General features: G+C 53.7%; 6 protein-coding genes across 6 annotated transcripts; 2 read left to right on the top strand and 4 right to left on the bottom strand.

The window, feature by feature from the left end:
* Positions 1-667: 667 nt before the first annotated feature.
* On the bottom strand, positions 668-2287 carry CGCA056_v006751 (putative magnesium transporter NIPA4; the record flags this gene model as incomplete). Its single annotated transcript, XM_037322000.1, has 7 exons — positions 668-1154; positions 1217-1508; positions 1565-1816; positions 1869-1959; positions 2045-2070; positions 2130-2173; positions 2274-2287. 7 exons carry the CDS (start codon positions 2285-2287, stop codon positions 668-670), a joined length of 1206 nt encoding a protein of 401 aa, XP_037179821.1.
* Positions 2288-6654: 4367 nt separating this feature from the next.
* On the bottom strand, positions 6655-9438 carry CGCA056_v006750 (uncharacterized protein; the record flags this gene model as incomplete). Its single annotated transcript, XM_037321999.1, has 3 exons — positions 6655-6677; positions 6735-8118; positions 8170-9438. 3 exons carry the CDS (start codon positions 9436-9438, stop codon positions 6655-6657), a joined length of 2676 nt encoding a protein of 891 aa, XP_037179822.1.
* A 658-nt stretch (positions 9439-10096) lies between these two features.
* On the top strand, positions 10097-11861 carry ARCN1 (Coatomer subunit delta; the record flags this gene model as incomplete). Its single annotated transcript, XM_037321998.1, has 5 exons — positions 10097-10099; positions 10156-10599; positions 10653-10855; positions 10911-11718; positions 11772-11861. The coding sequence occupies 5 exons, from the start codon at positions 10097-10099 to the stop codon at positions 11859-11861; spliced, it is 1548 nt and encodes a 515-aa protein (XP_037178904.1).
* Positions 11862-12569: 708 nt separating this feature from the next.
* Positions 12570-15221, top strand: cut20 (Anaphase-promoting complex subunit 4; the record flags this gene model as incomplete). Its single annotated transcript, XM_037321997.1, has 6 exons — positions 12570-12801; positions 12853-13180; positions 13229-13814; positions 13863-14573; positions 14629-14686; positions 14743-15221. The coding sequence occupies 6 exons, from the start codon at positions 12570-12572 to the stop codon at positions 15219-15221; spliced, it is 2394 nt and encodes a 797-aa protein (XP_037179775.1).
* Positions 15222-15519: 298 nt separating this feature from the next.
* On the bottom strand, positions 15520-16845 carry gtr2 (GTP-binding protein gtr2; the record flags this gene model as incomplete). Its single annotated transcript, XM_037321996.1, has 3 exons — positions 15520-16378; positions 16438-16539; positions 16595-16845. The coding sequence occupies 3 exons, from the start codon at positions 16843-16845 to the stop codon at positions 15520-15522; spliced, it is 1212 nt and encodes a 403-aa protein (XP_037178919.1).
* Positions 16846-18760: 1915 nt separating this feature from the next.
* Mif (Macrophage migration inhibitory factor) lies at positions 18761-20039 on the bottom strand (the record flags this gene model as incomplete). Its single annotated transcript, XM_037321995.1, has 3 exons — positions 18761-19138; positions 19192-19587; positions 19641-20039. The coding sequence occupies 3 exons, from the start codon at positions 20037-20039 to the stop codon at positions 18761-18763; spliced, it is 1173 nt and encodes a 390-aa protein (XP_037178911.1).
* Positions 20040-22349: the final 2310 nt, after the last annotated feature.

Here is a 22349-nt window from a genome sequence, read left to right as displayed (position 1 = left end):
AAGTGACGTGATGTCTGCCCCCATTCCGTGGAGAGGAACAGAGCAAGAAGCAGTTGTGTGAGATGTGCCCACGACTTCATTAGACCTACGTAAACAATTTCAAGATACCCGCATCATCCGTCCAGCCCGTCTCACTGAGATCATCGAGTTGCGACGGCAATTTTGCTTGTCATACTTAATTCAAGGCTCTGGATGGCCTGGTCTATGGTGCTCAATGCTCTGGACAAGGAATCAAATGCCGTCTCGCCCGGCGAAACAGAGCGTGCCTCTCTCACGCTCTCTTCCCGTTCGCCCTTAATCGTACAACAAGAGGTGCTTCCGCACTTGGAACCATGCAAACCCCGATGAACGCCCCGAATGTCCGTCCCGCCCTGTAATACTCCTCGTGCCGTGGCGGAAGTGAAAATGGTATGGAAAATTGCTTTCTGGTTTCCCACTGCTCCCCTCCTTTACTCGGGGTGCGCCTGCACCTTTTCCGTGGGTCTGTGCCTTTTTCGTTGGATCCGATCATGTCGTGGAGAACTTCTCAGTCATATGGCTTCGAGAGAAAATGTACAATGCTGCCCTTGAAATCGGGCCCTGGGTAAGAGAAATGCTTCGAGAAAAAGACAACTACCGCCTCAACTTCTACCAATAACTAGGAAACAGACTTCCGTGTCTTGCCTCCTCACCTATCGGATCGCTGATTTTGAAGCTCAATGGTCTCGTTGTAGGACTTGGAGTGGCCATTGGCGGATCCATTGCCTCTGCGGTGGTCGATTTCGTCGTCGCTATCATCAGCAAGGTCGGTCAACCCAAACTCGGCTCCAGCCTCCTCGTCGTAGGCTCTCATCAGACCGGTCGTGTCACCGTGGCGGCTGCCAATGCTCATTCGCGGGTCGGTGCTTCTGCGCGCCTGCATGCTAAGGCGAGTCTGAATGGTTGAGACCATGTCCGTGCCCATGGCATCCGAACCACCGCGGCCAGCAACCAGGTGGTGTCCATTCGGGTCGGATCTCGAAAGGTTAAGCAAGTATACACCGGTGAAGGTGACCAAGAAGCCGCAGATCAGGGAGATCGTATTGACGGTGTCGGTGGTGTTGAAACCGCCAAAGAGAATGAACGAGGCGCAAAGGGTCGCGGTCGTGAACGTTACGTAGTAAAGGGGGTTGACGCTACGTGGCACCTGATTAGCGCAGCCCGCGGCCGCCGACGCAGAAAATAGCATGCGACTTACATGTTTGTGGGGAACTGGGCGAGCGCCTTGTTGAAGTAGTTCATTTGGGTCAAGATGCAAACGGCCGTCAGGATCATGAACACGTAAGTCGACGGGTGGGAAAATTGGTTGTTTCCGGCGAATGTGAGCTTGAGGGCAATACCAAAAGCCTTCACAGACATGACGGAGACCGAGCCGACCGTCGAGCAGATCGAGAGGTAAATGAGGGCGTTCTTCTTTCCGTGGACTGGCGCAACCTTGTAGATCATGACAACTGCGAAAACAGTGACCGCGAAGGCGTACAGCAGGAAGCCTGGTACCGTGTTAGCTTCAGTCGCAACGCCGGCTCTGGCCTGCATCGAGACTCACCAGGCTGAATGGCGTAGTGCAGGATCTGGTCAATCGTCTGAATGTCCTCATCTGGAGGCGCATGAAGGACGATGATGACGGCGCCAATCAAGCAAATGGCACTGCCGAGACGGCCCAGAGTACCGAGCTCTTCCCTTAGGAAGTAGGACCCAAGTACAGCTCCGATGAGGACAGATAGAGCTCCTAGAGGTGTGACGAGAATCGCAGGCGCAAAGGCGTAGGCCGCAAAGTTGCAGATTTCTCCGACAACCACTGAACAAGGGTTAGCGACAAGCGCCATCTGAGGGAAATCGCACAAGCTCACAAGTCGTAATACCAGCCCACCATACCGGGCTCTTGAGGTAGACAAAACCATCTCCCTCAAATCCATGGCGCTCTTCCGCTTGCATGAGACCCTATAGCGACCGTCAGTATCGGCGTCGCAAATGATTGATGGGTTGATCGAGGTGGCTCTCGATACCGCGGCAAAAGGTCGCGTACCTTTTTTGTGATCACGAAACTGATTCCTGTGGTTAAGCAATTAGTAAAGAGAGGTCGAGCTGCAGAACAAGTAGCAAATGCGTACCTATGGCTAAACTGGATGCCATGGCCAAGGCCAGGCCAATGTATCTGCGCGGGATGGTGTCAGCGAGCTCTGCTCTCAAGGCCAGGTGGACGCATCGGCATTGCGTAGCGAACGCTTCGTACGCCGAACAGATCGCAAACGTACTTCTCGTCTAACATCATGTTGCCAAAAATGAGCGCGGTACCGGCGACGGAGAGCCAAATGAGCGTCAGGATCTAGCAGATGCGTGCGCCGTGGCGAGGTGGTTGCTGAGAGAGTGTCGTGTCCCGTAGATGGGAGCTGGCGAGGCTCGCGCCGGGCGAGGAAGATGGAGAGGTTGGAGGTAAGGTCGAACGTCGTCAGCAGCGACACATGGAAAGACGATGCAACTCTCGAAGACTCCAGCGTTTGGAAGGCCGAGTCACAGGTTCGTGGTGGAGGGCGATGGTCGCTGGTCTTCGGGGTTCGATCTCGTCGGGTTCGAATCGAGTCGAGGGGGTCGCCTTCGTGGTCTCTCGTCTGGACGGGACAGGTCGGTGGGTTGGCGCGAGTGGAAGGCCGAAAGGAGAGGGAGAGATGTTTCGTGGGATTTTGCAGATAAAACTGTGAGGGCGGTACGTAGTGTGACAGGCCGAGCCTTGATCGGTACCTCGCAACGATAAGGCAAGAGGGCGGCAAGCCAAGGTAGCCTTCAGGTAATGAGGTGGTAGCGGGCAGAGGCGGGTGTGGTTCCTCGCAGTTTGGCAGTGGACGCGGAGTGGGTAGGTGCGTGGTGTCGAGGTCGGGAGGAATGCCAACCAGCCAGATAGGGACAGGTTTGAGTTTCAGAGGCCCCTGTGAAGGGTGGAAATGGTGCCCTGTTGCAAGTCACAAGTCACTCTGGGCAGGAGACAGAGAGAGAGTGTCCAATCTCTGTGTGTGTGCGGGAGAGAGTGAGATGCGTGGGTGCTGGATGCGAGAAGCTGTGGGGGAAGAGTGTCAGAGCTAGGTACCTCTGTAGCCGGGAGGTTAGAGATGATACCTGTGGCCGATGATGTTCCTGGATCAGATTGGCTAAGAGGTTGCTGCGATAGGTCCCTTCTTTTTTCTTCCCCCTAGTCCTCTCTCTGGAAAGAACTTGGCTGCGGCGCAGCGTTGTTGAGTGAGAGTGGGTACATTTATCGACCCCGACTAACCGCTGTAAAAATAAAAGATACTTTATTCGGCCCAGTATCTTACGCGACACGAGGGGCTGAGGCCGAGAGGGGACTGCTAGATCGAGTCTTGGTCTGGCCAGTGAGGTGGGCAGAGGACACCAGGTAAGGTACCTTACAGTGTAGGTACCTTAGGTACCGTAGTGGATGGTGGAGTACGGGGAACGGCGTCGGCGACGGACCACGAGTGACAACGACCAGGACAGACTGTCCACTTTTGGGGGGGACAGCAGAAGCTCAGCCTGCTGCTGCAAGCTGCTGTGGGTAGCGGAGGAGGTCCAGCACCTCTCTAGATTGGTTGACCGTGTGGCAGGTCGCTGGCCGCGGGTGATGTGATGAGGCGAGGCAAAGGCGAGGTGGTGTGTTTTAGCGTGCTGCAGGTTGCAGGGCACTACTGACGACCGACAGGGCAGCGCAGCTGTGACAGTCAGCACAAGACTGAAGAACGGAACGAGGCACAAGGACGCTGCTGATGGCGATGTGCTTCTTGTTACTCTGCTGCCACAAGTCAATCACTCGATTCATGCTGGCTGCTGCTTGTTGGAACTGCAAACTGTCCGTTCCGCTCCCGTACCTACCTACACTACGAACACCGTGGCGATGATGCTTGTATCCCGTCTGTGCATGGAATTGTACGCAGCCTGTACAGATGCTTGACGGATGACGGTCGGAATCAGGAGGATGGAACACCCCTCGCATGCGATTTTGGACGGAAAGCCATTTTCCTGACACAGACAAATTCTGCAGGGACGCCAAGTCTCTGTGCCGAGTCCTGTACCTTTTTTCGTCTCTTGTTTTTTTTCAATGGCTTTCTGTAGTTGCTCAGATAGGGCATTTCTGATTCTATGCATTTTCTCGAACCAGATCCTCTGGATATTCCACTGTATAATCTCATCCTGGATCCTCATCGGTATCCCCCAGTGACAATCCCCAAACCAAGGCACGCGCCTAGCCCGTTGACTGAGGTCACCATCGGCCAGGGGGGTCGGAACTGGCAATCGGTCCCTGACTTGTCCCCCTCGCCTCCCCGTACCACGACAGGGGGTAAAAGTGAACCGCCGGCTGGTGAGCGTGGGAGGTTCCGACGGTCTCTTGGGTTCTCCGCAGGGGGCATCGAGGCATGCCCAGCTGGTTGACACTGCACACTCCCCAATATCAGCGTTGGACGGGGGCCTGGATCTTTCTACCTCTGGCTGCAAGGTCACATCCACACTGGACTTACGACGTCTACCAGCTTGTGTGTGTCTGTTAATTAGCGGGATGGCTGCTCTTTTCGGTCAGGAGAAGGAGATTTTTTGACGTTCCATACGAGATCGATCCCCCGAGGCACAAGCACCAAGCATCAGGGCACAATCGGCATTTCTATTTTTCAACTCGTGCATCTGCACCAACCAGCCAAGTGGGGTCGTTGAAACAGCTTCATTACGAACGACACTGTGAAAACCCGCTTCACTCCCTCTGTGCCTTCGCTTTTGACACAACCAAATGGGATCCTCTTTAATTTAACCACAGCCACACCCTCTAGTACACATAGTGCACCTTCGTCGTCATCACCTTCGCTGCTGAACCTGTGAGCGGCGAACGCTCCCACTGTAAATGTCCGTCTACCCGGCTGTTTCTATCCGTAGATATCAGGCAGACGTTGTATGCCAACATGTTACACCTGTGTTCAACGATCCATACTCTACCCAAGTTGAGGTATCCCACAGCGCCCCTTGAAGGAACTGAGGAATGCAGAGGCGGGACCATCGTGACCAGCCTCTAGGTATCTCACCCACGAGAGACTTCCCATCCTCCCCGTAATCCCATGCAAACCAAACAAAAATTACCACACACAGCCTCGTTGCAGATGACAGCTCGTTTGTCCTTCCACTTCCTAGCGTCCATCACTTCCACTCCCCTCCCTCGTTCAGCAGTTAATGCGGCAACGCGGCCGCCCGGGAACCGCATAACAAGAACGGTTGTCGAAACAAACTGCCTTAACGTCTGCCCTCTCAACGACGGGCCACCACCACAAGGATCCCCACGCCTGCAACAGTCGAGACCTACTCAACCAGACACAAAAGTCTATTCCACCACACCACTTTTTTCTGGCGACTCGATCCTTCTGCTCATTAACATCGTCGCTAACTGCATTTCGTTCGCGTGGTCTTGCATTGAAATGCTCGCCAGCGCAGCAAAGAAAGCCCAAGCTTCCATTAACCCTTTTCCTCGCAGGGCTTCTCGCATCCCATCGCGCCCTCATCCCCCTGGCTGTTCCTGATCCATTGCAACCTTCAAAGTCTCTGCCCACGTTGGAATCAAAACTAAGACTTAGGATGAAGTGAACCCAGGGCCACTGCTCGTCATAGACCAATATCCACTCCAATCATCAGGAACCGTCTTAAAATTATTTTTGCCGAGTTGCCAAGGCGGTTCCTTATAAGCGTATTTTGCATCTTGACTTGAAGACGACTAATTGTTAGACCGTCAAACAGATGCTGTTTTATGATGAAGGTCGGACGAGCCCAATCACTCGTCCTCTATTCAGCGCCTCGTCGTCCCATCTGTGGTTAAAAGGCCTTGTTAGCACGTGACGAATTCAGAAGATGCACCAAAGAGTATCTCCTGACGAGGACATTCCCTCCAAAAAATGACTCGTCATATGCAATTAGCTTGTATCGAGTATGATGTGTATTCATCGTGACTACGGAATTATCGAAAAGGTCATCCCTAAGAGAAACAGCGCAACCCGGTGAGTTGGCACGTCAACATGCCTACGTCTCCAAGCAGGCACCTGCATCCCGTGACTGAGTCTACCTCTCATGGAACACATTCCAGAGAAGCATCGTCAAATATTGGACCTGCCTGCCTCTCGTGCACAAAGGAGGGTCGTTGCCTTGCTGAGCAGGCCTTTTGACCACCTCACGATCGACCTGCCGCTGTACAAGAACATCGCCCACCGTCCAGGTTGTCCCACCATTTTCACCCGCCTTGTACGCCATAAATCCACCAACATCGCCAGATAGTAGACGGGGTATCGAGAAGATTGAAGGAATACTGTATGAAGAGCGCATCGTCCATTCAACATGCCAGAATTACCTCGGCACCTTTGGTTGCGAATTGTAAAAAAGCTATGGGTCAGTACAAAAATCATCAGAACCCTACCTGGGTGTCATGCAGACTTCAATGAGACCGTCATTTTCCTGGAGATTTGTCTGTTTGGACAGTCCAGTTGTCCATTTTGTTGTTGTATCGTTACGCCGAGAGTTCGCCGATTGCATCACCTGCACAACGCGCAAAGCCTGCCAGCCCTAGATCCAGATAATGTGCAGAAGCATATCATGGGAAGTTAGTGGAAGGATGTACGAAGTTTAAGAGCGACGACGCTTGACGTCTGCGACATTGTTAGTTTCCTCACATATCCTCAGTCTTTTACCGGCTTGCAGCGTACCTTTCTCAGCTTCATCATCCAGCAGGTCGTCCACATCCGACCGGGGGCGTTTGCCCACGACCGCAGGGGACTCCGAAACTTCGTCATCGCCTTGCCCAGGGAACTCTCTCCAGTCAATTTCCTCCAACTCGTCATTCTGACCTTCAACGTCGGCCCCGTCGTTCTCGTTGATATCGTTCTCGCCCACGTCGGCGTTCAAATCGAGCTCGTTGTTTTCGTACGTGACTTCATCGCCGTTCAAGGTTGAAGTTGCGCTGGTGTTAGGGGTTACCTTGTTCGTCGCATTTTCATCGGTAGCCTCGATAATTTGGTCCACGAGGGCTGCGCTGTCTTCGTCATTCGGCCACTGCGGATCGTTCTCAACGGCGTTGAGAAGGTCCACTTCGTCTTCCGCATCCGTGTTGACAAGTGGGTTAGAGTCGTCGATTTCTGGTACTTGGAATGAATCGTCAGCGTTTGTTGTTGAAGAAAATGCCATGCTAACATCCGAACGAGAATGTAAATGCCGTATATGAGAGCGGGGAAAGCCCTCAATGGGAACTTCCAGAGAAGGAACATGAAACTGTGTTGACTGGTGATTTTGAGCAGTCTGCCTTGTATTCCGCACCAGAGATGCGTAGGCGTAGTCGTTATCTGCCATGTCATCTGTGGTGTAGGCTGAGGCGCACTCAACGCAGAGACAGAATTGGGGATAAAAGCAGGGGTCAGATAAAGAAGAGTCGGGATTACCATTTTCCCCAGATGTCTGAGGCTCCTGGTCCTCCATCACCTCTGTCATTGCGTTGCTTTCGACGACATCTGTGTCTGCGACCACAGTCGATTCATCCAACAAATTGATGTCCGTGTCAACCATAGTCGCCTCGCCATCTAGGTCTTCAACAACGGCGGTAAGCTCTGCGTCAAAGGCGCTCTCATCAACTGTATCGTCGACCTTCGTGGCATCATCATCTTCTTCAGCAATACCAGTCCCAACGTCGTCATCTTCGTTGGCTACTTCTTCCAAGGCGCTAGGAATATCTTCATCTAGGTCTTGAGCTTGAGCATCGTCCTGGTCGTCATGCTTGCTTTCAGCAGGTGAGTCAGGCCAAGCGGCGGCATCCGCGTTGTCGTCTTCTCCAACCATGCCCGGTTCATCATCCAGTATCTCTGGCTCGGCCATTTCGCTTTGTGCCTGAGATGCGAAGTAATAGCTCACCTCGTCAAGTCCCTTGCCATTGTAGGCATCATCGACGAGAGATAGCCACCTCTTCTTGCAGTTTGGCCGTGTGACTAGCAAGGCATACAACGGCTTTGAGGCATCGGCATCCTGGTTCTTGACCAGAGAATCAAACACGGAAATGACTTGACCCAGGGTAATATCAGAGATCAAATCTGGCTGGGTAGACTTGGACTCTGTTAGCAACGTCCCAGCAAATCTCCCAGTATGACAACTTACTTCGGCAAACTCAAGTCCCAACTCGTCAATTTGGAACACCAGTTCGTCGAAGGGACTCAGTTCGTTAGCAAGCTCACGACGGAAACCTGCAAGCACGCCTTCCATCTTGCAATGCAAAAGGGACAGATCGTCAAAGAAGCACTCCTTGCCTTCGCTGTCCGGCGAGTTGTAAAAGAAGGGATATTCAACACCCTTGTAGGAAACAGTTACAGCGGGGATCTCAGTGTCGTCATTCGAAGGTGCATCATCGGAGTCCGGTGACTGGACGTTCGCAAGCAGCTCATCTTCATAATCCATGCGATCATGGATGGAAGTGTCTTCGCCAGTCGCCGTGTACTCTTCTGCATCATTTGCCTGGCCAATAAGGTCTTGGTTGTGGGTATCATCTTCCTCTTCTTCTTCTTCGACGGCAACAACACTATCTTCTGCTTCATGCGGAGAGAACGATCCGTCATTTTCATCAATGGCACGATCCGTATCTTCGCGGTCGGAATGGGTGTTTCTGACGTCTTCCTGGTCGAGAACATTGCTTTCCGGTTGCATCTCGGCGGCTGTGTCCATAGATGCATCCACAGCGGCGTTGCTGTCGTCGAAGTAGTCTATCTCGTGCAAATCACCATCCGCGTCGGCGCCTTGAAGGTCAGAAATCTGCTCTTGCAAAAGTGGCTCGGCATCTGCTCCACTAAGTCCTTGGGTGTTATCATGAACGTTCTCAGCATTGCCAGTGGACTCATGAGCATCTTCTTCATCTCCTTGTGGCGTCTCTTCAGTGTCCGCTATGCCTTTGGGCAGGTCCGATTCTTCCTCGGCCAAGTGTATATCATCGTCAACAAGCTGCCAGTCGCTCTTCTCGGCGTCAAGGTGGGCATCGCTTGCGTCTCCAGCTTGGTCGTCGTTGCCATCTTCCCAGCTGATTTCGTTATCGTTAAATGACAAGTCTTCAATATCCTGAGGCGCTTGGTTGACCATGGTGGCACTCTCGGAGTTGCTTGCTTTAAGCAAATCTTGGCCACTGCCATCCGGCAGGGCATCGCTGGCCACTGTAGTAACCTCAACTGCCTGCAAATCGATAGATTGGTCGTCTACTTGTACGGATTCTGCTGCCTCCTCGTAGTTCTCAGTGACAAGATGGGCGTTGGCCGAGAATGAGGTGCGGTTGGAGTTCTGGGCTGCAACGGCAGGGGCCGCTGCGTCATCTTCGGAATAATCGATGTACTCCTCATGACCTTGAGCTTCGAAGCTCGGCGGCGGCACTGCTTCTGCCGCCATGTCCTGAGGTTGGTAGGGATAACAATTCACTTGGAAACTTTTATCGTGGTAAATAAGTTGAAGGTTCTCGAGAGGAGTCAGGAACGGATTTGGCGCGCCGGTGGTGGTCGGTAATGTTGGGGTTTCGTGGCTCGGATACCCGGTCAAGCTTGGGGAACTCCAGCAGGGTAACTGGGAGAGGCGCGTCGGCTGGAAGTGTGTCGAAGATTGAGAAGGTGAGGTTGTTTGAGTAGAAGTTCGAAAATATTTTTGTGAGGCCAACTATTTGGTCATGCCCTTGGACAGACGGATGGAATGAACAAAGAGTGGTTGGTGGATGGCAAGTGAGGCCAAGCAGGATGACAAAGTGGAGTCCAACTGAGGCGCGTGGAAATTTAAAAATGGCCTGGGCGACACCCCTCTACGTTCCTTAAGCGCAGCTTGACGCGCCTGTAGCTGGAGCTTGAGCCTTCCCCTTTTAGGACTAGACCGGGCCGCTGTACGTAAGGCCAGCCTGGTCCGTGCACTGGCCAGATTCACACATTCGGACCTCAATATTCAAGCTCCCTACGTCGATGTGGTCCCGTCCCTCCTTAGGCCTGGGACCTTGAGTTGAAGTTGCGACAACCTATCTACATCACCAATTCGTCCAACCAACAGTCACAACACTCCACCCAAAATGGTGCTTGGTTTTCCCCATTTAAGTTGTTCAATGTTTCTCGATACTGACTGTCCTAGGTTGTCCTTGCGGCGTCGATCTGCACCCGAGGCGGGAAAGCTGTCCTCTCCCGCCAGTTCAGGGAGATGCCACGATCCCGCATCGAAGCCCTCCTCGCGTCCTTCCCTAAACTGGCCGACAGCGGTACCCAGCACACCACCGTTGAGCAGGACAATGTGCGCTTTGTCTACCAGCCGCTCGATGAGCTCTACATGGTCCTCATCACCAACCGACAATCGAACATCCTCCAGGACATCGACTCCCTCCACCTGTTCGCGCAGGTTGTCACCAGCACATGCAAGAGCCTCGACGAGAGGGAGATTGTCAAGAATGCCTACGAACTTCTCAGCGCCTTTGACGAGCTGGTGACCCTTGGTTACCGGGAGAACCTGACCATCAGCCAGATCAAGACCTTCCTTGAGATGGAGTCTCACGAGGAGCGGATCCAGGAGATCATTGCGAGAGTCAGTCAGCTCAGCTGCCGAAATGACCAGAAGATAGCTAACAAATCCTGCAGAACAAAGAGCTCGAGGCTACCGAGGAGCGCAAGCGCAAGGCCAAGCAACTGGAGATGCAGCGCAAGGAGTCGGCTCGCGCAGGCCGCGTCGGCGGCGGAATGCCCAGAACCCCCGTATACCCGACCTACACTCCCCCTACTCGCCCGACCACGACGGACACATACGATTCGTACGAGGCCGAGAAGAACAAGACCTTCAACAAGTGAGTATCCGAGCTGCAGGATCGGGTAGTGGCAAACAGTAGCTGACTTTCGCAGGCTGAGTGCCCCCAAGGGCAAGGGTATGCAGTTGGGCAAGAAGTCCAAGACGACCGACATGTTCGAGCGTGTTCGTGGCGAGATGGGCGCCGAAGTCGACGACACGCCCCTTATCACTCCGGCGCCCGCCCACGCCTCGGAGCCAGCAGCCGAAGCTCGTGTCTCCTCAACTTTGGATCGTGACGCGATTCACATCGTCGTCAACGAAGCCATCAGCGCCAAGCTATCACGAGAGGGTGCTCTGAACTCTCTGGCAATTAGCGGTGACCTTAACCTCCGCATCTCCGACCCAAGTTTGACCAAGGTCAAGTTGAACTTGACGGCAAACCCTTCCCACGGTGCCCAGTTCCGTACGCATCCCAACGTCGACAAGAACCTGTTCAACAGCTCCAAGGTTATTCAGATGAGCAACACTGCTCGTGGTTTCCCCACCAACCAGTCGGTGGGTGTTCTCCGCTGGAGAGCAACGGCCAAGGCGGACGATACCAGCGCTTGCCCAATCACTTTCACTGTCTGGATCAACAAGGATGCAGACAAGTACAACATGACAGTGGAGTACGAGTTGACAGGCGGCGACACGCTCAAGGACGTCAGCGTCATTATCCCGTACCAGGCCAGCGAGCCTGTGGTGTCGAGCTTCGACGCTTCATACGAGGTTTCCGGCGACTCTCTGGAGTGGAACATCGGCACTGTGTCAGAAGATAACCCAAGCGGATCGTTCGAGTTCGAGGCTGAGACAAACGACGAGAACGACTTCTTCCCCATGACGGTCAGGTTCTCGAAGACGACGCCCTTCGTGGATGTTGATGTAAGTGATCGTATCCTGACGGTGGGAGAACCAGCAGCTAACGAATAAAATAGGTCCTTGGTGTGTCTTTGCTCGAGGAGGATGAGGAAGTGACCTTCTCTAAGGATATCAAGTCTCACGCTGACAATTTCTTGATCGAGTAAAAGGGGCAGGCTACTCTGGACAGGTGTGCAATGGTCAGTCAGGGGTTCTAAAAGTTGAGCGCCAAACCAGGAGTTTCCGAGCAGCGGTTTGACTTGTTAGACAATATTTGCCATGATACGTGGCTGCATGATATGAAACGTACTTAGAATACAGGATGTGAAGCTCCTGAGAGAATAAGCCGTCTGATGCTATGCTTTTTTTTGATATCAATGTCTTGCAATAACCAGGTAGGTTGTCAGTATCCTTGTGAGGGTTGCTGTGCAAACGTGGTTGAGCTGCAATTAAACGATCACGGTGCAGCTGCCTACCTCTGAGATACAGCGTCTTAAGCCCCCGCCATTTTAGGGAGCCACACCTAGCTACAGACCCTCCCACCTTCCAGTGTCTTACCTTAGGTACGGTACCTAACGTAGGTAGGTACCTACTAGGTATTCCTACCCGTGGACCCAAGCTGCTCACAGCTGCAGCTGCGTACAACGAACCTCAGAAAAAGAGGCAGGCGACATGCAACAATTGATTAATCTGGCTGTTTAGAGTCCGCACGAAGTGTTGAACATACATCAACCCAGCAACTTACGGAGATCAAAATTCGATTGTGCTTCTCACCCTCTTGTCATTTGACCACAGAACCTTCTTGCAGGGCCCAGACATGGTAATGTCTGCTGGCTGCTCTTTGACTTTATCACGAACAGCTTCGTGTTTGCGCCATGGCTGAAACAATGCAGCTTCGACCCTTCAGCGAGACCAGGTTTGACCATCGCGTCATCGATGACTTCCCTCCCAGCAATCCGACGGTGGACCTATCGGTCAGCTGGGACCCGTCCGGGAAGAACCTTCTCATATATCGGCCCAAGGACCAGGTCGTCTCCAAGATACACCAGTTCGCAAAGCCCGGCGAGACAGCACCAGAGCCCCAGGCAGTGAGATGGAAGCCTGATGGTGAGTTGACTTTGAACGAGACACATTTAAATACTTCTGACGACAAGGCAGGTCAATTTTTGGCGGTAGGCTGGAGTGACGGTTATGTGAGACTGATGGGTCTTGAGAACAACAAAGCTGCCCACCACATCCGCGTTGGCGGTGATTCGGACTCTGCTACTACGATCACTCACATCGGCTGGTCACGCAACGTTGTCGGAAAGCAACGAGCTCAACGCCAGCTAGCCGACGCGCAACCATGGAAGAAACTTATGTCTGAGGAGCTGAACCTGCCGGGGAAGCAAGACCCGTCAGACCTGCCTCGAGAACTAACCTTTCTGGAAGTCGATTCGGCTCTGCCCAAGATCAGTCCTCTTCCCACATCTAGCGCTGGATCCGGGTGCGTCCGCTCGCTTTGCTTGTTGCAAACATACTGACCCTGATATAGGGAGGACAGCCTCGTTTTCACGCTACGAACGGGTGTCGAGTTTCTGTTCCAGCCCTTCAACGTCGACGACAGCGATCAGGTTTTCGTGATGGTCGTTGGAACCAGTGACGGCCGTCTTCACCTTAGCATATACGACTCGTTTATCATCGGCGACTTCCGGTATACTCTTCCGACTTCCATGTACAAGCCGGGCGTGCTGCAGCTCATCCAGCACGCCTCTCATCCAGAGATCTCTACACACTCGCTTATCCTAAAGTCTTCTGTAGATGGCGATCCGGCAGTCTATCTGGTTCCAATGGACTTGCCATTCGTTCCTTCGTCTCCCATCAACATCTCTCTCTTGGCGTCCAAACTAACAACACTGCAAAAGCTGCTGCGGTACGTAAAGCAAGCGCAGCTACACATGCAGGTTGAGTACAAGAATACGCGAGAGCTCCCCACGAGGTTCCTGCGCAGTGTTGAGGGAGATTTAGAGCAGGCCACGCATGGGCCGACGAACATCGTCCAGGCACTGTTCCACACAGTTGTCACCGGTCACGCATACGAGCCTGTTCGAGAATGGCTCGTCGACAGTCTTGCCGAGCGCGTAAGTACTTCAAATTGTGTATAGGGCCGCGTTGCTGACACATTCCAGGGCCATAAACGATGGGACAAAGCCGTAACCTCTGGGCTAGAAAACCTACGGTGTCTTCTGCACGAGAATCTCCTGCCCGTACTTGAGAGATGTGCCATCATACTCAGCCGCCTTCGAGGACTGGCCCAGTTCTATGATACCCGCGATGACATTGGCTTTTCAGTCGCCCAAATCAACCGGGCCATGGATATTGTATCCTGTCTGAACATGGTCGGCCACAAGATCCTCCTCAACGTCATGGATGAGCTTGATCTCTTCAATGCCTTCTCTTCGTGGATGCGCTTCCAGATTGACCGCCTCGCCGCGTCGAGCTCTTTCAGCGACGAACTGACAGAGAAGGAAGCAACCATGGAAAACAGCAAAGTTCTTGCGTACATACAGCGTTACTTGATGGAAAGCCCCATGGCTGTCTTTCTCGACGAAGTGACCAAAGAGGACTACGCGAGCAACTGGGAACGTGCCGAAAGCGGAGCTTCAATGCTTGATGAACTTACTACGCAACTTGCTCGTCAGGAAGAGGGTCATGCATACCTCAAAGCCTTTCCGAATGTAAGCTTCCTCGTCGACTGTCTGACCTCGCGTTCCAATGGAATATTCGGCGATATTGCCGAAGCACAAAAAAGGAGCGTTCGCTTCGGACAACCAACCAAGGTCGTGCTGGGCAGCAAGGTCGCCAAGTTGGACTCTGCGATGTACCCAACGAAGGCAGAGGTAAAATTAGCGAAGAAAAAAAAGCCTTTAAGGACTGGCGACTAACTTTCCATAGGACGGCGTCGATGGACTATCCTTCCTGGCTACTATGGCAGAGGGTCGGGATCAAGAGTGTGAGTTTGCGTTCCCGCAACGTTATGTCCATGTAGTTTTTCTGATTTGCAAGCAGTTTACATCTTCCGCACATCTATCCGAATCATCAACGGCATCAGCAGCAACGTCGACACGACCGTTTCAGCAGTCTCAATAGATGAGGGCAAGATCGTCGACCTCAAGTTCTTGAACGGCAACACCCTTATTCTGCTTGTCAGCAAACAAGGCAATCAATCCAGCATCATCACCATCCCCATTCAATCACAGGCTCTCAGCTACACACACTATGAGGAGAGTAACCTCCCCAGTCCTACGCAGCTTTCTAGCCTCATGGGACAATGTACCGCAACAACTCTTCCTGAGGACTCATCGTTCGTGCCGGTGCAAATGGATGTCCAAGACGTCACGTCAGCGCGGGGCGAAATGCCTATCCGCATTTGCCTCCTCGGTTCAAACCGCTCCACGTACAAGGTCTTTGCACTTGAACTCAAGTCTAGTCCTGGTGTGGTCCAGGCGGAGGCCCCCCAGCCGGTGACTCCGCGACGAGGTGGTTAGAAGACGCCCGTTACGCTGTCTCCGGGAAACATGTTCAAGGTGGCGCCAAAGAGGTTCACGCCACGGAGCAAAAAGCGCATGGGTATTCTGGCATCTCGTTTGGAGTCTTCAACGCTGGACGAGTTGGCAAACATGGAATAGATTATGCACTCGAATCGATCTCAGGTAGAGCACTCGAGACCATAGAACTAGGAAATGGAAGAGAAAAGCATGTTGATATTGGTTTGAAAAAAGACGTATTATACAGCATGGCCACCCCCCCTTTCTCTCTCTCCATTCGTACCGCTTTTTGGCTCGCTCACTTCCTCGACTTGGTGATCTCGAAAAACTCAGTGACACCCTGTACCACAGCCTCCACATTCATGTTCACGAGCGGCATGCGGTCGTAGGAATCCTCCTTCATGATGGCGACGAGGGCCAGGTACCGATCGACCTCGCGCAGCATGATGGGGCGCTGGGAGTCGTGGAGCACCATGCAGCTCTCGGCCCAGTTGCACGCGACCTGGTCCTCGACTTTGGCGTTCCACGGTTCCGCCTCGAGACGTTTGCGCTGGCCCTCGGAGCGCGGCCAGGAGCCGTACACCTCGGTGATGTCGATGATGACGTCAATGTAGTCGGAGCAGATCTCGTAGCTGGCCATGTCGGCCGTTGCCGAGTCCGTGGCGATGTAGATCTTGGACAGCACGTCGAACAGGTACGCCTTTTCGAAGCGGCACGTGCGGCACAGGTTGGTGAGCATGGCCTCCAGGGTGCCGAGCTGCGGGATGAGCTTCTGGATGACCTTGGAGAAGGCCTCAAAGATGGAGTGGTTGTAGATGGACGTCAGGTGGAAGGTGACGGGGGCGTTCTCGAAGCCGTGGTCCGAGAGCTCGTCCTGGATGCGGATGGTGATGTCGCGCTGGATGTCGAGCTTGTAGTCGTCCGACAGGCCGTCGACCTTGTGGATGAAGACCTCGATGTTGATGTTTGGGTAGAAGCGCTGGAGGTTGAGGACGGTGGCGTTGAGGCGGGCGACGGCCTCGAGGTAGTCGTCCTGGGCGTCGATGACCCAGATGAGGGCGCCAATCTCGCCAAAGATGGCATCCATGTCAAAGTTTGGGTTCTCGAAAAAGTCGATCTGACCAGGAAAGTCCCAGACCTGATAGTCCATGAAGGATCTGAGGCTGTTAGTGGGAGGGGCAAGCTGGAGGCGAGGAGGGAGGGAGGGGTTTCTTACGCCATAGAGTCCTTTTGGATACGCGCTGTGGATTCGAGGAAAAGCGTTTCGTTTGGTGGGAGCTTGTGGAAGACGACGCTCGATATTGACGACTTGCCACTCCTGTTACCAGTCAACGCGATGCCCGTATGCTGCGGTCGAACGGGAGTAGACTCACCTTCTCTGGCCCATTAAGAGAAGCCTGGGCTTCCCCTTTCCCGGAGGCCCCGGGGGACCTTCTAGCGGCTTGTTCGCATCTTTTGCCTGTGCTCCTTGAAGACTCTGATCGTAGACACGTTGGAGCGTTAGCCTTGCTGGACTGAGACTACCACTTGTTTGGGGATGCTCTCGTTGGGGAGAGAAGCCCATGCCGTCGACCGCTTGGGACAGCAATGAAGCAACGGAATCGGGCGATGTAGACGAAGCCATCCTGAACGACACGCGCCGCGTCCTATGGTATGCGATGTCGCCGATTTATACACTTTTGGGGTGAAGGGGCTTCTTTCTAGTATCGCTCAATATTCCTTCCACGTCCTCGATCGCTGTTTGCCAGTGTCTCGGGAAGTTTGATGCCACAGACCGGCAAAGCCCATATGTTTGCACGGGTTCCTGGCGGAAAGACCAACCGGGAGCCCGACGACGGTCCGTGGCGGGACAAGTGATCAGACTACCACCGAACGACGACGCCGAGCAATCCTCAAGGTCATCGAATTCATCCGTCGTCCTTCAAGGCAGGGTAGCCCCCTCGAATACGACCACCCTGACGGATGCGCGCAGCTGAAAGGAAACCACACGGCGAGGCTAGGGCATCTTCGTAAACCGAGGAAAAAGAAAGATGAGCCATCTGCATTCGAGAGATGCTCGCCTGCTCAAACCAAGCGCAAGCCCCCCTCTCGAGTTTAATCCCACCATGGACTCGAAGCGCTGCGCGTGCTGATCTCACCGTCGCACAACGCCACATCATCCATGTCAGCCAACCCGCTTCATCTGGCGAGGCCAGGTGGACGATCGGGGGGTTAAGTACAGGAGCGGGGGGGGGGGGGGGGGGAGGTACCGTTGGACAACAGGATCCCAGTCCATTTTCGACTGTTATCCATTCATGACTTGAGAGGAAGATGTCCTCCTAATACCCAAACCAGGACGCATTGTAGCGCGACAAGTCCCCCGCTGAAAGCCGTGTGAAGTTAAGAGAAGCCGTCTTCGACCATGGACATCCAACCCGAGCAAAATTATAGAAGGTAAGACTCTACAAGCAGCTCGCCTAGCTGAACAGGGGGGAGGAGGGGGATGCGAGGAAAGATGCAGCAGCAGACGTGACGACAGACGGTAAACATTAAGAAATACGGCCTATTCTCACCTCCATTTTTTCCTTGTCCGAGCCTCACTCTGCGGCTGAAAGGGGGTGTCAAATATGCCGCTGAGAAAAAGCTCCCCCAAGCTGACCACTTCAAACCACAGCAGCAGCAGCAGCAGCAGCAGCGACAACCGCACCGATGCCCAGCAATCAGGCCCCGTAACCGATCGAACGAGATTGACGGTCACTGATGCCCAAGTCGTTACGAGAAGACCAAAACAAAACGTCAACGTCAAAATAGATCCGTTTCAATGCGAAAATAACAATTTCCGTCGCAGTCGAGTTGCCAAAGGACCGGCGCACACCAGCCTATCACGGGGTTCGATGTAGGCAGGTCACTAATCCGCAGATGTGGAGCGGGTAAGGTGAACGACGGGGTGAAGCAATTGGCAGTTGAGCACGAAGGGGGAAGGATGACGATACAGCGTGCTTCCGATAAGATAACAGTTCGCGGGTACTGCAGACGGGGCCCATTTAATTTAGGCGAGCCCACATCCTGGCTACTCCATCTGACTACCTACGACCTGCCACCCAAACCACCAACCAGCGCTTTCATCCTGTCATCAGCATTAGTGCTTGCCTGTCCTCTGTCACATTGTCACTACATTTTAATGTTTCTGATTTGGCCAACATCGTTGTGCAATCATTCAGCCAGCCCATCATGGAAATATGACAGAACCAGTGGGGAATCGGTCACTTTGATCAGACCAAAATATCCGAATGCTTGCGTAGCAATCAATGAATTGAGACTCTACACCTGCTCCTACTCATGCTTCCAAGTATTAGACAATACAGATACCATTACAGAATAAGCACCCCTAGACTATGACCGAAGGCCGCCCCAGGCAGGCTGGTATGCAAAACTCCCTCTCCCAGTTTTTACGATGCAGTGCTCCGTTGTTTCCGACCTTACAATCTAAACCACTGCCTTGATTCCGACAATGAGTGCAGCACAAAAGAAATTATAGTTGAAGAACGTTGTGAGTCCGTCTAAGAAACGGTCGGCATCGGAGAGGGAGTGTTCCTACCACGCGAGAACAGCGAGGTCACGAAGCTGCTCTTACGTTTCGCCGTCTTGGACTTCTTGGCAGGGGCAAGGCTGCTGGTGTTGGTAGGAGCCTTCTCGACCTCCTTGATGGGCGCATCCTTCTCATCGGTGGTTGTAGTAGTCGTGGTGGTAGCGTTCTGGACATGTTGCTCAGGAATAGCAGGAATAGGGGGCGCATCGGTTGCGCTATGAGGAGGAGTGAGCTCATTAGGAGGGGGCATCACTGAATCTCTTCGTGGTGCGACTGACTCTCTCCTAAAGTCAAAGATGGATCCCTTCCTAGGGCCGGCAATGGAGCCATGACGAAGAGCAGAGACAGACTGCATCAAGTTAGTTATCCGTTCTCTTTGTTTGTGAATCTCTGATGTCTTACCTTAGCACTGATGCTCTTGCGGTTGCGTGCGCGGCGCTCAGCAATGGTTTCCTCCTCCTCGCCGGTCATCTCGGCAATATGGGCAGCCACGGTCTTGCTGTTGACGGCCATGTTCTCTGCAGGAACCTCGATAAACTTGACGAATCCGCGGACGGGCGAAACACCAATGGCATCTTGCAAGTGCTTCTGGAGCAGGGCGGCATTTCTCTTGTTCTTAGTGACGCCAACCTCACACGACAGAGCATGGACTGTCATCGTGTAGGCAGGGTCAAAAGTTCCGCCAAACAACATACAAGCACCATGTTGCAGGTTCACCACGATGGACGACACTGGCCGCTGATACCTAACAGAGAGCTGGTACGAAAAGTCCGTGATGAAACTGAATTCATCGCTAATCTGGGAGGGAGTCAGTCACGGAAGGTCAGACATCGGCAAGTCGAAACACATACGATGACGTTGGTGCGGAGTTCAGCCATGACAATAGCTTCGCTATAAGCACGATCCTTGAGGACGTTGATGTCTCTATCACCCTGGAAAGCCTCCTCATAATAAGAGCTGCGGCGTCGAGCCAGGTCGGTTTGGTTCTTAGACTTCCTGTTGTTTCGAACGTCGCCGGGCAAGGAGTGGTTGACGTCTCGGGTTCCCTCGCCGGCCTCGACAATAGGGGTCGGCGCGGTAGATGGCCGGCGACTCATTCTCCTCTCGGCAAAAGACATTCCGGCGCCGGCTGCGATGGAAACACGCTTGTTGTTGTTGTTGTCGGGAGTAACTGGCGTGGAGTTGACCTTTTCGTTGATGCTGCCGGTCGTGGTGGATTCTTGCGGGGAAGAAGGCGGAGACAGAGCCATTTTCAGGGACGATTGGGAGGGTCGAAGCTGGGATAAAAGGCGGCTGCAGGTGTGTGTGCTTGGAGCTCGTGGGGGATGTATCAGACGTGGTCGTTTGGGAGCGGCGTCTTACTAGCAGCGACCGTGTTAGTCTCAACCCAACACCCAAAAGCCTATCTAGCTTGACACGTACCGAAAGAGGCGCCCGCAGAGATATTGTTCAGGCGATACTAACAACCGCGTTGGTCATCAACTAGGGCCCCCTGGGACTTGGCGCAATATCTTCAGCTGTCAGGCTGCAATGGAGATAGGTCGTGCACTGGCGAGTGGCAGAAATCGTCGTACTCGCGATGGCAAGGTCCGGAGGAAGACGTTGCGATGAGGAGCAAGGCGCAAGTCGTGTTGGATGCGAAGATGCCGCCACTGAAGCAACCGAGTGCCGATTGTGTGGTCTCGTGATGCACAAGACGTGGACGGCGGTGGATATTGTTTGGTGGTGATGAGTTGCGAGGGTTCAGCGGGAAACAAACAACTGGACGAACGAACAAAAAAGCTGGTGTGACGGTACAGTGACTGAAGGAGACTATTATATCAAGACGAGGACAAGAGATGCGAGGGCTGGAGCTAGCTGGGATAGTGCACCACCGCAAAGAGCTACGACGGCCGCGAGTCGTTGGGACGGAATCGATGCAAGAGGCGGATAGCCACTCAGAACCGCGAGATGATGGTCGAAAACGGAAACAGCCAAGGCTCGATGCACGCACCTAGGTAGGTCTTTCTTCCCACGCTCGACGAGCCCGGTTTCAATGCAAGACAAGACAGGTCGATCAAGTTGAACGGAAGGAGGAAAGAGGGAGAAGGAAAGCGGTTTGGGCTGGACTGGACAGGACAGTACGGGCTTACCTCACCTGCCTCATCTTTGGTGTTGGTACTGGTCCATGGGTTTGCCTCTGCCTCGTGTCCTTGGACGACCAAGGCAGAGTCTCAACTCTCAATCCACGCCGTGCGCTAACGAGCCAAATCATTCTTTGGTCTCCTCACTAGGCAACTATGTTAAGGAAGGATAGGGCATCGCTCCTGCGGGGGGAAGTCTCTCAGTTTGATGGATCCAACGGGATCTGGAGGCATCGCCGTGTTACCCAACTCCCTGCGCCTGGACTGTTCTGTGCTTGTTGCCAGGGTTCCTCTGTTGATTGCGACTGTGAGGTTCCCTCGAGGTGTGTGTGTGTGTGTGTGTGTGTGTGTGGCATGCGGTAGCAACCGAGCCCATACGCATCATCACATTACGCCTTCACCGTCCTTCGCCTTGGAGACGGGAGTTCCTGAGGCTGTTTCCGCAGTGTCCAGATGTATGCGGCCGAAGCTCTGCGACAAGATAGATTTTCTGAGATTCCGCAGGACTGGAGCGATGCCGCCTCCACATCCAAAGTGGCATGGATGGCATTGGAGACATTGTCGAGGGCAGTCCAGCACGCTAGTTTGTGACTAGGCATCGGGACGACAGGGTCCAGGACCATCGTGTCGCCTTGGAATGCATGGCGGGAACCCCATTTGAGCTACTTCTCTTTGTCGTCGGTCGGGCATCAGGTAGAATGGAAGAATAGGAGAGTCATGGAGGGTCAACGGCACGCCGCAGACCAGCTACTCGGCCAGCCGCATGATGGACGGGCGTGGCACACAGGCGACGCAGCTGGCATGCCCGGCAAGCATTGTTTGCTGTTTTCGCGTGGTTTGCAGTGAGATATGCCGTATCTTAGAAACAGGGCAAACCTTGGACCCTTTGCTCCGTCTGCCTGTCTCTTCAATTCTGGTGCCATGTTTGGCATAGGCGCCGTAGCAAGCGCATCAGGTAGGTAGTTAGACACAGGCCACAGGCTTTACAAGCCAAACCGTCGAGCGCCTCTCTCGTCTGATTGCGCCCTCAGCGTGGTCAGGAATGCAGCGGCGGGTCCAGAGGCGGACAAGCTAATATACTGGGGACGCGAACGCGCGGGTTCGGCGGGAGACCCAAGGAAATGTCCTGGTCTGTGACGGAATGCACATGTTTCCGGGCACTTTACGGTTGCCCGCCCATCACCCGCTGATCCACCGACCTGCTTACCATCCTACCCAAGATGCCTACTGCGTATCCGCAGGATCCCTACAGTATCACCCTGTCAAAGGCAGGTAGGTTTCCACACGGTGCGTAGGTAGTGATCATCATCCTCCAGACGTTTCCAAGAGACAGCCACAGTCACGGCCCTCACCTGTTGTTGCTGTTGCCGGGGGCCATGCGTGTGGTGCCCTGTGGAGTGGAGCTGTACCTGTGAGCTCGGAGAATAGTGCGGGAAG

This window comes from Colletotrichum aenigma (assembly GCF_013390185.1).
Source record: "Colletotrichum aenigma strain Cg56 chromosome Unknown KSG_Cg56_contig04, whole genome shotgun sequence".
Taxonomy (NCBI): Eukaryota; Fungi; Ascomycota; class Sordariomycetes; order Glomerellales; family Glomerellaceae; genus Colletotrichum; species Colletotrichum aenigma.
The sequence above is the reverse complement of the archived record's forward strand: the minus strand, read 5'-3'. Positions and strand labels throughout refer to the sequence as shown.